Source organism: Mercurialis annua, linkage group LG8 (genome assembly GCF_937616625.2).
Source record: "Mercurialis annua linkage group LG8, ddMerAnnu1.2, whole genome shotgun sequence".
In the NCBI taxonomy this organism is placed as follows: domain Eukaryota; kingdom Viridiplantae; phylum Streptophyta; class Magnoliopsida; order Malpighiales; family Euphorbiaceae; genus Mercurialis; species Mercurialis annua.
Window position 1 is genome coordinate 1664554 of NC_065577.1, and position 10377 is coordinate 1674930.

The 10377-nt window shown below is 31.5% G+C and overlaps 2 protein-coding genes across 2 annotated transcripts; one reads left to right on the plus strand and one right to left on the minus strand.

The window, feature by feature from the left end:
- Positions 1–3407: 3407 nt before the first annotated feature.
- On the plus strand, positions 3408–6217 carry LOC126660546 (uncharacterized). The gene is made up of 5 exons (XM_050354111.1): positions 3408–3465; positions 3635–3717; positions 3829–5244; positions 5326–5892; positions 5951–6217. Exons 1-5 carry the CDS (start codon positions 3408–3410, stop codon positions 6215–6217), a joined length of 2391 nt encoding a protein of 796 aa, XP_050210068.1.
- A 542-nt stretch (positions 6218–6759) lies between these two features.
- LOC126660547 (uncharacterized) lies at positions 6760–7442 on the minus strand. The gene is made up of 4 exons (XM_050354112.2): positions 7229–7442; positions 7055–7143; positions 6886–6978; positions 6760–6766 (listed from the first exon to the last, which is right to left on the minus strand). The coding sequence occupies exons 1-4, from the start codon at positions 7406–7408 to the stop codon at positions 6760–6762; spliced, it is 369 nt and encodes a 122-aa protein (XP_050210069.2). The 5' UTR covers positions 7409–7442.
- Between the last annotated feature and the right edge of the window lie 2935 nt (positions 7443–10377).

Sequence of the window (10377 nt, forward strand, 5' to 3'; positions counted from 1 at the left end):
ATTAATGTGATACATTTATTGTATGAGATAATTAATTGATCCAGCATTAAGGTTCATTATAAAATCAAAAACATAATTTGATATTCTACTTCAAAGCACTCATCCCCATAAAAAATGCTTATATTCTGCATTTAAATTACTCACTTACACTATCTTCACTCCCACACCATAATTACATAATATTAGGGTTTTTAACATCTCTAATTTCTCCTAAAATACACAACAACACATGCTGCTGACTATGCCTTTTCAATGCTCGCTAGATATTGTCTGAAAAAAATTTGATTGCTTAACAAATACTTGATTCCTTCTATCTTCCAACCATATATTATTCAAAATATGAAAATGAATTTATGTAATTTTGGCCTAATAAATCATTGTATGGAGATAGTTTTTACTTTTTAGATATGATTAGTTAAGCTCTTATTCTAGAAAAATATAGACATAAAAATTATGTATGTTGCATAAATATTTGTCGTTTTTAGTTGAATTTATAGTTGAGTCGTTAACCATTGCCATAATGATTAATGGGTGGCGATTTTAGCACTCCAACAGTTAATAACCGCACTCCAAAAATATTTAATAATACTATTATACCCTTCTTATTAGTATATTAGTCAACATGTCCCATTTTCTTTTGAAGGAAATATATCTCATGTCATTGGTAGAAAAAACTTCTTTTAAATAATTACTAATACATGTAGTTTATTTAAATATAATTTTATGTTATTACTACTTTTATTATTTTTATATATTTTTATTAGTTCCATGTCTTTTTCTCATTATTAGTATATAAAATATTATGTTACTGTATTTTCAATTTTTATTATATATATTTTAAATTTCACTAACATTTTCAAAATAAAAACTACAAGCATTGAGATAACAATTCATAGATCTTATCATTTAAAAAGAAAAAAATATTACCTAGTGAAGAAATTAATAAGATTTTGACAAAAAAAAGAAATTAATAAGATATAAGTCAATGTATTAATAACAAGGATAAATTCGTCTAATCCAATAATTTTGGAGTCCGATTATTAACTGTTGGAGTGGGAAAATCGCTACCCATGATTAATTTATCGATTATGTTTTTAAAACAATGATTTTAATCTCCTTATGTTGTTGAGGGAATCCCTAATATTGAGGAGAATCATCTTAAATATCTACTAATGATTCTTAAATATCTACTAATATAACTTAGTGTCTCTAACCATTGCAAAAGTTAATGAATGATAGGAGACATAGCAATAACACTAGACCTAGAAAGGATTTTGTATAAACCTTAAGTACAAGATATGTCTAAGTAATTAAATATTGGTAGCAACTAGCTTGTACTTTTCTGCCTTTTATGTCTAATCTAAATGTCAATTTAAGTAAATTTCCAACTCATAAAATGTACTAACAATAGAAAGAAAAAATTTGTAATTACTTGATTGTCTAAAGGCTAAATTCATTTAGAGGTTTCTGTACTTTAAACTTCTTTTCCAAAAATCTTTATACTTCAATTTTATATTTGTTGGTCCCTCTACTTATTTATTTTTGGATTTTCAGGTTTTTTTTTTAGTTTTTTTCAGTCCTTCTATTTATAATTTTTGTTTCCTCTAGTTACACAAAAGATAAAAATTGAAAAATAAATAAATAGAGGGATCAAGTAATACAAAACTAAAGTACAAGGACCTTCGGAAAGAAAAGTTTAAAATACAGGGACCCTAAATGAGTTTGGCCTTGTCTAAACTACATCACCCACATGGCTTCCAATGCCATTTTAATTAATTATTAATCAACAATATTAACTCATGAATCACTAAAAGATGCCCTGATCATGATGACAGCCATTAATCTCAATGTGTAAGCACTTAATCAAGGTGTTGATCATATTAATCAACTATTGGAAGCTTTATTTATTTTAATATTTTCTTGCATGTGTTAACTTAAGGCATGTTTAAGTTTACAATTTTTATAAAGTAGACAATAAATCTTCACCAGTTAGATGTATGTACAAATAATATTTACCAAATCAAACTATCAAGATTTGAACATTAGGAATAATACTAATATGCAAAAGAAATATTTTGTGATTAGACTATCAACTCAGTTTAAAATTATCAGATACTAATAAGTAATTGAATATTTAATTTTACACAAATTTTCAAGCAATCGTAGCTATCTAACTCGTCGATATTTGCCAAAATTTAACGACATATTTTGAAAAAAATCAATATTATAACATTTGAATTAACTTAAGATCAAATGTATTGACATGTGAGATCTATAGGAACGATCTTGACGGAAAAAAATGTTTATACAACAATTATAAATGTAATTAAGAATGTTTATACAACAATTATAAATGTCTTAATTACAGAATGTTTTACAACATGCTAAAGGTAAAGTAAATAATTGTGATTAAATTAATACACAATATAATTTGTCAAAAAACAAAATTGCATCAAACAAGCTTGAAATATTATAAAGAATCAATGAAATAATAACGATCAACAACATATACCCGAAGTAGCACGAAACAACTTGGACAAATCAAGATACATGATGTAAAAGGCAGATGGATATTAAAAATTAAAATCGATGATTCTTTAAAATAATAAAATCTTGATCGAACCAAAAAATACTTTTATATCACAAAAAACATGCAACGAAACACACCAAAACACAAATAAATTTACATATCAGAAAATTATTCTTCAAAAATAAATAGATATATGTGCGCATGCGAAAAGAGGCGGTAGTTAAAGGAAAGAAATTTTTTTTATCTACTAGTGTTTAATTTAAGAAAAGAATTAAAAATCGTTCAAATTTAAGAATTTAAGGTTGAATTGTCTCTCATAATAATAAAAAATAGGGAAAAGGGTCAGATACACCCCTAACGTTTGCCCTATGGGTCAAGTAGGCCCTCAACGTTTGGAAAGGTGCAAGTAGGCCCCTGACGTTTTGAAAACGTATCACTTTTCCCCTTCATGCTAATTCCGTTTCGTTAACCGTCTCTTTTTGCCAGCGTGTTAACCTCGCTGCTGACATGGACTAACCCCTCTGGCCAAACGTCTGCTGACGTGGATCGAACCCCTTAAATCATCCCCAAAATAAATCACTTAACCCTAATTTCCACATCTAATACAACATAAATCGCAAAATCAAAAAAAAACGAAGTCAGAACTTGAAAAATCGAATTGGGGTTATCCATTGCAGGAGAGATTAATCGAAGACTCTATACTTTCAAATCTGAGGGTGGCGGTGGCTCTTCTCCACAGTCGCAGGAAAACCTAAATCGAAGACTCATAACTCTAAAAATCGAAGGCTGCTTTAACTGCGAGGGAAGCGCTTCGTAATCTACAGGTTTTTCTTTTCCCCTTGTATTTTGTAAGATTTAGTGGGTGGGTTCTCGAAAAATGGTTAAGCATGGTGTAGATGTAAGATTTGTTAACTGCAATTTTGTTTTTGAAAACTGTTTGCTTTAAGTAGAATTGTTTATAGTTTGTTACTGTTTGTGGTCCAGACACGAGAATGTGTAAAATTATTTTGTATATGTTTATTGCTTTCTTGGTTGTTGAGACATTAAAGTTGGTTGTTGTGCTTATACTTGTTTTTTTATGTTGTTTGTATATGTTTGTGGCAGACATGGGTGAATCAATTGATGTTTATTTTAACTATGGTGGGACCTGGGTTGCTGAACCTTATTTGGATTATGTGGGTGGAGAAGTAGATATGAAATTTAATTTTGACTCAGACTACCTAAGTGTGGACCAAATTAGGAGAAAGTACATTACTGAATTGGACTACCCTAGTGTTTTTAAAATATTTTTTTTACAGCCTGGGAGAACTTTAAGTAATGGCTTGATGATAGTGGAAAATGATGAGTCCATTAGAACAATACTGAACCACATACATAGGGTTTCATGGAAGACTGACATTATCATCTATGCTAGTAAGGATGAGAATGATCCTGTAATTGAAAATAGTCCATTGCCTATAGCTGTACAAGGAACTGCTAGACTTGGTGATAGGTTTATTGAAAATGTTAGTGGGCAAGAGGATGAGGTCCTACCTGATCCTGTGAGTGAGCCCTCTGAGATTGGCTGTGTTGGGGAGGAGGATGAGGTCTTACCTGATCCTGTGATTGACCCTTCTGAGGGTGGCTGTGTTAGGGAGGAGGATGAGGTCCTGGGTGATCCTGTGAGTAGAACTGAGGGTGTGAGTGTTGGAGAGCAGGATGAGGTAGTGGGTGAGGCTGTGAGTGGAACTGAGGGTGTGAGTGTTGGGCAGCATGATGAGGTTGTACCTGATAATGGAAGTAGTAGCAGCTCTAGTAGTGATGAAGAAGAAGGTGCTGATGAGGAGGATGAAGATAGTGATAGTGATTTTGCAGAGGTGCCTACTGAGAGGGTTAATTATAATGAGTCAGATGGCAGTACACACTTCATCTTAGGGATGGCATTTGCAGATGCAAAAGAAGCCAGACAAGCTATAGCTAATTATGCAGTTGCTGTGGGTAGGAAGTTAAAAATCCATCCTAATGAACCAGGACGTGTCAGGGCCAAATGTGTGACAGACAAGGGATGTAAATTTCTTGTGTTCATGTCCAAAGATTCAGACCATCCAGGATTGACTCTGAGAACCTTACACTTAGAACACAAATGCTATAGGACCTTTAAGAACCCTATTGTCTCAGCTAAATATTTAGCAAACCACTTCAGACCTCTAATTTGTAAAAACCCTGAAACTAAGGTTAAGGAACTGAGGAACATTGTTGAGATGCAACTTAAGGTTAGTGTTTCAGAAATAATGTGTAAGAGGGCCAAGAGGATGATAAAGCAGGAGTTAGAGGGCAGTTTTGTAAAGGAGTTTCAGTATTTGGAAGCTTATGCAGCTGCCTTGAAAAGATCAAATCCTGGGACAGCAGCAGAAATACAAGTATGCAGGAGGAGTTTGAAGGCTGGAAAGAGAGTTTTTAAGCGCATGTTTATATGCTTTGATGCATATAAACAGGGGTGGAATCATGGGTGTAGGCCCATTATTGGGTTAGATGGCTGTTTTTTAAAGAGTAATTGCAAGGGTCAATTACTGGCAGCCATTGGAAAAGATGCTGATGAACAGATGTACCCAATTGCATGGGGAGTTATAGACACTGAAAACACAAGCAACTGGAGGTGGTTTTTGCAAATGATGACTAAGGAATTACAACTAAGAGATGGGTCATCAATTACCCTTATTTCTGATATGCAGAAGGTTGGTTTTTTCTAACTTTTTTAGTACTATTATGTGAAACTGTCAATGAGTTATGATGTGTGATTGTTGTGTCTTATGCAGGGATTGATTAAAGCTGTTAAAGAAATTTTTCCAGGTGCTGAACATAGGTGGTGTGCTAGGCACATTTGGGCTAACTGGTCCAAGAAATGGGGTGGAGGACACTTGCAAAAACAGTTTTGGATATGTGCATGGAGTACTTATGAAGAAGAATTCATTGATAATTTGAAGAAGATTGGGGAAACAAGCAAGAAAGCTGCAGAAGATCTGGTTTGGTACCCCCCACACAACTGGAGCAGAGCATTCTTTAGCAATAGATCCAAATCAATGATGGTAGACAACAACATCACTGAGTGTTTCAACTCATGGATAAAGGAAGCAAGGTACAAACCTATAGTGAGCATGCTTGAGGATATCAGAATTAAGGTTATGGAGAGAATAGCTAGTAAGAAGAGTCAGAGCAGTACATGGTTCAATGACTGGAGTCCTGCAAGTATGCAGAAGTTCCATGACTATAAAGACATGTCTTTAGGATGCAAGGCAGTCTGGAATGGTGATCATGGGTTTGAGATTGGGGAAGGTGATGACAAGCATACAGTCTTCATAGATAAGAAGTTGTGCACTTGTAGGGTTTGGGATGTGTCTGGCATTCCATGCCCACATGCAATTTGTGCAATCACACATCTAGGCATGGAGCCTCTGGATCACATCTCAGGGTACTACCATAGGGCCTAATATGTTAGGGGAACAACATATTGCTGCTGGGAGTTCAATGGCTGCTGATCCAAATGTCAGATTCTCCATACCAAATGAGACTGACATAATAAAGGATAGAGTGTCAAGGTTGAAGTCCAGTAGCAATGACAGTGAAGCTTCAAGAAAATTGGTTTCAAGGGAAGTGGATCTGATGTTAAGTATCCAGAGAATCTCCCTTTCAAGCCAAGAGGGGGGTTAAAGTGGAAAGGACTTGCTGCAGTCACTAGATCACAGTTAGAAAGACAAAAGAATGATGCTGTTGCAATGAATACAAGGAAGAGGGGAAAAAAAGACTAGTGGTTTATGCTTGTACATTTAGTGCATAATTTTGTTTTTGAAATTTCCTTAGGAGTTGTTTTAATATTCATGGCTTTAAACAATGCCTGGTTTGGTTGCCTAGCAGTTCCTTAGGAAATTTTTTTGCCAGCACAGCTTTAAACATTGCCTAAGTTGGTGCTTAGATCATGTTACTGTTTTTTGGATGTTCATGATGAACTTGTAATGGCTTTAAACATTGCCATAAGTTATATTTTGTTAATGCAAGTTTTAGTTGTTGGAAGTTTTAGTTATATTTTGTTACAGACAGTTTTTGTTATTTACAGTAGTTTAGTTTTTATGCAAGTTTTTATTATTTACAGTTTTGAATGGAATGAGTTTGACTTAGTGCATCATAAATTGCACTAAAACAATGTATCATAAACTATTAATTGGATCATAAATTGCTCATATTGCTCATATTGCTCATAAACTGATAATAACATTACAGCCAGTCTCAAACTTACAAATTATTCATAAACTTACTAATCCTAAACTTAGAGAAATCTGTTATATAGCCATCATTACATAACCATACATACAACAACCAACCATGAGATAGCAGCAATAGTGTATGCAATCTTCATTTTCTTCCTTGCAGAAATCACCTCAGCATTTCTTCTTTCCTCTGCAATCTTCAAACTCCTGATTTCATTCGCCAGTGAGTCAACTTCATCACTCCAAGTATAAAAAATTATTATTCATGATAGCTTCTTCAGACCTTCGGGGAATGAGACCGTTGATTACAGTTTTGGCTCTATCACTCATAGGCTCCTCAAACCACTCGAAAAAATCACAGCCACCACCTCTCTAACAAAAATTAAAAACCCTAAATTCAGTAGCTGCAATTCAAGAATAAACAAACAAACACAAAACAAAGTGGAAATACCTATACCTTATAACTTCGACATCCATAGAACCTTCGCCCAGGATTTTTTTCAGTCCATGAAGTATAAACTCGAGCAATTGGGTTTGAATAGCATCTACAGTACCGGTCACCACCATCGTATTCGTACACCTCTTCGTCAGTTCTTTGCCGATTCCTGATGGACGATGATGAAGTTGAGTAAACCATTTTTTCTGTTTGTGAAATAAGAAGAAAAACTGAATTTAGGTTTAGATTTGAGGGAAAATGAAGAAGAAGAAGTTAAGTGATTTATTTTGGGGATGATTTAAGGGGTTCGATCCACGTCAGCAGACGTTTGGCCAGAGGGGTTAGTCCATGTCAGCAGCGAGGTTAACACGCTGGCAAAAAGAGACGGTTAACGAAACGGAGTTAGCGTGAAGGGGAAAAGTGATACGTTTTCAAAACGTCAGGGGCCTACTTGCATCTTTTCAAACGTTGAGAGCCTACTTGACCCATAGGGCAAACGTTAGGGGTGTATCTGACCCTTTTCCCTAAAAAATATATACACTACTTGAAAAATTACAAAAGCTAGATCACTTAATTTTAATAGCTCATCCATGACGCACTTTCTTACTTGTATACTATTGTGATTCCACATTGAACTTTTACAAATAAATTATACATGCATGCAATAAGAAATAGTATATAAAAAGTGAAGTTATTTTTGGACCACTAGGTATAGTTAGTATCATCATCCCATGTTTTGCGTTTGATATACCAATAAAATTAAAAGTTAGATTGTCATTTTGGCCATTACAACTATTTCAAAAGTAATAGTGCATCTGTGCATGTTTATATCTAATTTATTTAATTATGTGATAATTATTTTAAATTATGTATTTATATTGATTTAGAAGTGGCAAGTGATAAATTTAATTAACTAAAAATAAGTGAATTCTATTATTGTTGTTATTCATTTAAATTTTTAAATATTACTAAGTAGTTTAAATTTATTTATTAACAATTTCATAAAATTATTTTCTTATTATTTAATGGTTTAAGTTTAACGTAATTTATTTTTTTTATGTTTTTTATATAAATAAATTTATTAATGAATTTGTACCTAATAAATTATGGATAAATTTTTACAGATAATTTACTATTATATTAGTTCAGACTTCTATTACTAAAAGGACAAGACAAATTATTATGTCATCAATTATTATAAAATTATTAAATTTATCCATAATTAAAAAAATGATAATTCTGTTCAACAATTTCACGTTTTCAGTCAACTATTTCTAAAATAAATAATTGATAAAATAAGACATTCTCAATCTCTTTAAGTTATTTTTATGATAAAATAGTTCACTTTTTACGATAAATTTTATAAAATCTTTGACAATAATAATATTTATAATAATTTTTTTTATTAAATCGGATAAAATATGCAAAACACCTGCAAGTTTTCTCTAACTATAATCGAATTTATCACAATATGTTAGGAGATTAAAAAAAAGTATTTTATAAATTGGACCCTTTCTTTTATTTGTTGCAAACACAAAATTGACACAAATTATAAATTTTTCTTACTGAAATATCTAAACTTTTTATTTAAAATAAATTTGACAAATGCATTTTAATTTTAAATATATTAAATTTTGTTCTTTCAAGCCGATACCGTTCTTTTTCTATTTTGTCTTTCAAGCTCATCGATACTATAATGGTATTATCAAGAAAACACTATTATTTGCATTGTAAGAAAAATAGATTGAACTTTACAAAAGTATAAATTGCCCAACAGCTCTAGTACGAGAATTCAAGTTTTGTTTATCATAAGATACTATATATGCATGTTTCTCATAATTACTCGTTGCATGACAATCCAAATAGTTTAAATTTGATTGTAAATACCTAAATCATGCAATTCATATAATCATGACCAATTATGGTCTGAATTTTAGAGAATTTGAAGGAAAACATACTTAATATTACGTACGGCTGTGTAAGAACCGAACCGAACCAAACCAAAAAATCAAATTAAAATTCGTTGTTTGGTTCGGTTATCGGTGAAAATGGTTTAGTTCGGTTTCTATTTAGAGAAAGTTGGTGTTTAGTTAACGGTTCGATTTGAATATTTTAAAAACCGAATGTTATATAAAAAAAATAAGATTTTAGTAAAATCAATATACTTATATTTATATTTATCACTTTTTGATCTTTATTTCTTAGTTATTGTTGATATATAAGTTAACTAATATTATACAATATATATTAAAATTTATAGACCATAATTATTAAATATTTGGATTAATTTTAATAAAAAATACAAAAAATACAAAAAGACAATAATTTCGGTTAAAACCGAACCATACCTAACCAAACATTTCGATTCAGTATGGTTCAATTTGTTTTTTGCTCCAAATTGAAACTTCGGTCTAGTTCAGTCTGAAATTTTCCTAAAATGTGGCTGGTGGGTTTTGGTCGGTTTCCAACCAAACCGACCGAACCGATACACACCCCTAATGAAACTTGGCAACCCATCATGCCTAGTTGCATGCATGAGAAAAAGCCAAACAATATTATCTTGAAATAATCACTTAAAAAGATTTAAATTTTTTGATTTCTTTATTTATATTTTGAACTTCAAAATATATTATTTTTCAATCTGTTTTTGATAAGCACATTTGATTTGTTTAAGATATAGGTTGAACAAGATCAAGTGGGCTTTTAAAAGAATTGCAATGAACTATCAGAATACTGGGTTTCAATAATTAGCCCAGTCCTTTGACTCTTTGAGGGATGTGAAAAAAATTAAATTAAAAAAAAACTGAACTAAACTAAAACTATAAAAAAATTAATTTTTATGATAAAATCAAATCAGTCAGTCTGGTTAATTTATTTTGATTCGGTTGAATATTTTAGTTAGTTTAATTTTTAATATTGAACTAAATATGATTTACGTTTAGAACCGGATTTTAAAGATAATTTTTTTATGCTATCAAATTAAACCAAATCACATATATTGATTTGGTTCAGGTTGATTCAATTTTTTATATTCTTATTTCAATCCTATTTCAATTTTAAGAATTAACTATCCTATGCCTTTACCATTCTGTTTTCTATGAATGATTGAATTCGAACAAAAGGCATATATAATTATATTAATATTTTATGTTTAGAAGAAATTTTTTATA

Coding starts and splice junctions, on each gene's coding strand:
- LOC126660546 (XM_050354111.1), top strand. CDS start 3,408: ATGGTTAAGCATGGTGTAGATGTAAGATTTGTTAACTGCAATTTTGTT. Junction 5,245..5,325: donor TTATTTCTGATATGCAGAAG/GTTGGTTTTTTC, acceptor TGTCTTATGCAG/GGATTGATTAAAGCTGTTAA. Junction 5,893..5,950: donor AGAAGTTGTGCACTTGTAGG/GTTTGGGATGTG, acceptor TCACACATCTAG/GCATGGAGCCTCTGGATCAC.
- LOC126660547 (XM_050354112.2), bottom strand. CDS start 7,408: ATGGTTTACTCAACTTCATCATCGTCCATCAGGAATCGGCAAAGAACT. Junction 7,144..7,228: donor ATGGATGTCGAAGTTATAAG/GTATAGGTATTT, acceptor AATTTTTGTTAG/AGAGGTGGTGGCTGTGATTT. Junction 6,979..7,054: donor AACGGTCTCATTCCCCGAAG/GTCTGAAGAAGC, acceptor GAATGAAATCAG/GAGTTTGAAGATTGCAGAGG.